Here is a 3,206-nt window from a genome sequence, read left to right on the forward strand (position 1 = left end):
ATTTTTAGTTTAGCTTAGCGGGCCAAAATATTGCTTTCAGCAACTCTTCAATGAAAAGAAAAAACACTAATGTAGCTTATCGATGCCTGGAAAAAAACTTCATTGCCATTTAATAGAAGAATAGCAAAGTGGGATAAGTTTAAAATTAGTAGGTGCAGGAAGAAGTTATGAGGTGCAAAACGTAATAGCCTGAATTTAAAAACTACAAACCGAAAGCATTTTGGTCTGAACGTAAGATCCAAACTGGTTCAGCCCAGCCCAAACCGGAGACAAAAATGGCAGTGAATAACCACATTTGGACACATTTTTGTTTTCTCTTGACGTTGTTGTGTAGAAGAGTATAATCGCAGGGCGAGAACCAACGAACGAAAGAAAGAGAAGGGTGAAGAAGAAACATGTTGAGGGTTGCAGCAAAGAGGCTTTCGTCTCTCTCCTCCTCTCCGTGGAGGGCCAACCACGCCGCCTCCGCAGTTCTCTCTCGGAACCCCGTTGCGCCGTCCCTTTCCACAGAGGAGCACAGATCCGACCCGTTTTCTCTCCGAACCGAATTCTTCCTTCCCATCAGAGGTTAGGGTTCCCTTCTCATCTGTCTCCCTTTATGGATTCATTCGAAGCTTCGAATGATTTGTTTTGCTCGTATTTTTTTTTTGTTTGGATCGTTCTGTTATTTGAATCTTAGGGTTCCTCTCCTTATGATTATTATCCTTGATTGGATGCTTTTTAATGCTTATGATCATCTGTAAAGCTCAAATTTTTATATGATCGATGTACTTGTGGCTGATTTACTTAAGTAGGTTATAGCATCTGGAGGCAGTTCGCCTTTGTGGATTGCGATGTTCTTTGTTCCCTTTGGGTGATAGTTTTTGGATTTTTCATGGATGTTTTTTTATTAGAAGTTGGTGTGGGATTCGTTCTCGTGTTTTCCTGTTGGAATTGCGAATTTGGATTCCGAGCTTTTTTTTTGCGTCTGTTATTTGATATCTTGATTTTGTTTGGTACTTTTTTTTCTCTTTTTAATTATTGGATGACATTTGGTTGGAGTTTTCTGTATTCCACTGCTTTGAGGAAATTTATGCAACCTCGTTGTAGCTAAATGTTTCAAGGTCATATATTCCCTGTCTATGCAATTTTATCCCATTCTGATGAAAGGTAACTTATTCTGCTTCTATGATGGAAGTTTAGTTGCTTTCTAATGACATTGTTCATCCAAACTAGAAGGGGTATCTGTACAGATAGTATAGACCGTTTTCTACGCCATCGAATTTTGATGATGGGAAGGGTTGTTCATTTAGGAAATGTAAAGAAAAGTGGTGAAAATAGAACTTTCATTTTCCTAGTGGTAGGGATGTAATCTAATAAGTCCTAGAAGTTACTACCTAACTAATTTTATTCTTCTATATGCGGTACTACTAATTGCTAAAGTTTCATTGCTATCTTGAAAAATATAAAGGAAACTATGTAAATAGTTATTAAGTTCTGATTGTTCTGTGTGTGCCCTGTGGTATCTATTTGTATCATCACCATACTTTGGGATTCTTCTATGATTTCGTATGAACAAATTTTTTCTGAAGCATTAGATAATATGATGGAAACTGAATAAGCTTCTCCTTTAAGCTAAATTTAGTTTATGCATAAGTTAATTTGTGGTTTGTTTCATAGTTCTAACTTCTCTAAGAGTTTATGTTAACTTGAGCATAGAATTTATTGGATTTTTTTTTATCTTTTCTTCCTATATTCCTCTCCTTTAAGTGCCTATTCAAGATATCTATCCAAACAGGGTCCATATTACTGGATCAGTGATTTTTAACAGAATATTTATGATTTCTGTTATTTGTTAATTATGCTTATGATTTACCACTCTTGTGTCACTGGATGAATACTTTCTTGCAAAGTATTCTTGAATTTGTTATTCCTTAAGAAGATTTGTGTGTTACGTTGGGCCTAATATGCTGCTGTATGTTATGTTAGTTTAGGGTTTTGGTTTTGTAGTTTTAATTTAGCTTTGTGCTCTTAGTTTAAGGCTTACTTTTTCATGGGTTAATTGGTTTAATTTTATCTTGTCCAGGTTATGCTACTGATTCTCTGTTCCACCCTAAAGAAAACAGCCTTATTCCTGAAATTCCTGCAACTGTTGCGGCTGTTAAAAACCCTTCTTCTAAGATTATATATGATGAACACAACCATGAACGATTTCCTCCTGGTGATCCAAGCAAAAGGGCATTTGCCTACTTTGTCCTAACTGGTGGTAGGTTTGTTTATGCCTCCTTGATTCGTCTCCTTGTCCTCAAGTTTGTGCTCAGCATGTCAGCAAGTAAGGATGTTCTTGCCCTGGCTTCACTTGAAGTTGATCTCTCCAGCATTGAGCCAGGCACTACTGTGACTGTTAAGTGGCGGGGAAAACCAGTGTTCATCAGGCGCAGAACAGAAGATGATATTAAGCTGGCAAACAGTGTTGATATTGCATCTCTTCGTGATCCCCAGCAGGACGCTGAGAGAGTAAAGAACCCTGAGTGGCTTATTGTGGTTGGGGTGTGCACACATCTGGGTTGCATTCCCTTGCCAAATGCTGGTGACTTTGGCGGATGGTTTTGTCCATGCCATGGTTCCCATTACGATATTTCCGGCAGAATTAGGAAGGGACCGGCACCATACAATCTAGAGGTACCAACTTATACCTTCTTGGAGGAAAACAAGTTGATGATTGGTTGAAAACCTTGGATTGGTTCTAAGTGGAATGAGTCCACAATTTTTTTGATTTATTGGATAATGTCGAAATGTGCCATGGATATCTTTGGTCATGGACTTCTCATATTTTATGTTTAGCAAGTGTTATGTAACTCGGAAATTTGAGTATTACTGCTTTACGAGACTTGTATCAATAATCGCCTGACTTTTTTACTTCTATGGATGTTCAAAGTCTGATGCCATCAGGCATATGCATTGTATTTTTCATATCATGAATAACATTTGGAGATCTGCTTAGCAAGTAGGTTGGTTAATAGGACATTTTATAATTGGTTATGCGTACAATTACAACATTGTTTCTTGTATAGTTAGCTTGGTTATATTCTTTTACTTTATGGCATGTCGTATGGAAAAATATAGTTATCTTTTGAAGATCCCTTGAACCTAAACCCTCTCTTTTTTTGGCTTAATGAGTTTCTTAATCTTGTTTTCGACTTATGCACCCTCGTTTGAACAACGAT

At 37.4% G+C, this 3,206-nt stretch overlaps 1 protein-coding gene across 1 annotated transcript; it reads left to right on the top strand.

The window, feature by feature from the left end:
- The first annotated feature begins 300 nt into the window (after nucleotides 1-300).
- Nucleotides 301-2,986, top strand: LOC108319878 (cytochrome b-c1 complex subunit Rieske-4, mitochondrial). The gene is made up of 2 exons (XM_017551176.2): nucleotides 301-567; nucleotides 2,066-2,986. The coding sequence occupies exons 1-2, from the start codon at nucleotides 396-398 to the stop codon at nucleotides 2,707-2,709; spliced, it is 816 nt and encodes a 271-aa protein (XP_017406665.1). The 5' UTR covers nucleotides 301-395; the 3' UTR covers nucleotides 2,710-2,986.
- Nucleotides 2,987-3,206: the final 220 nt, after the last annotated feature.

This window comes from Vigna angularis, chromosome 2 (assembly GCF_016808095.1).
Source record: "Vigna angularis cultivar LongXiaoDou No.4 chromosome 2, ASM1680809v1, whole genome shotgun sequence".
Lineage (NCBI taxonomy): Eukaryota > Viridiplantae > Streptophyta > Magnoliopsida > Fabales > Fabaceae > Vigna > Vigna angularis.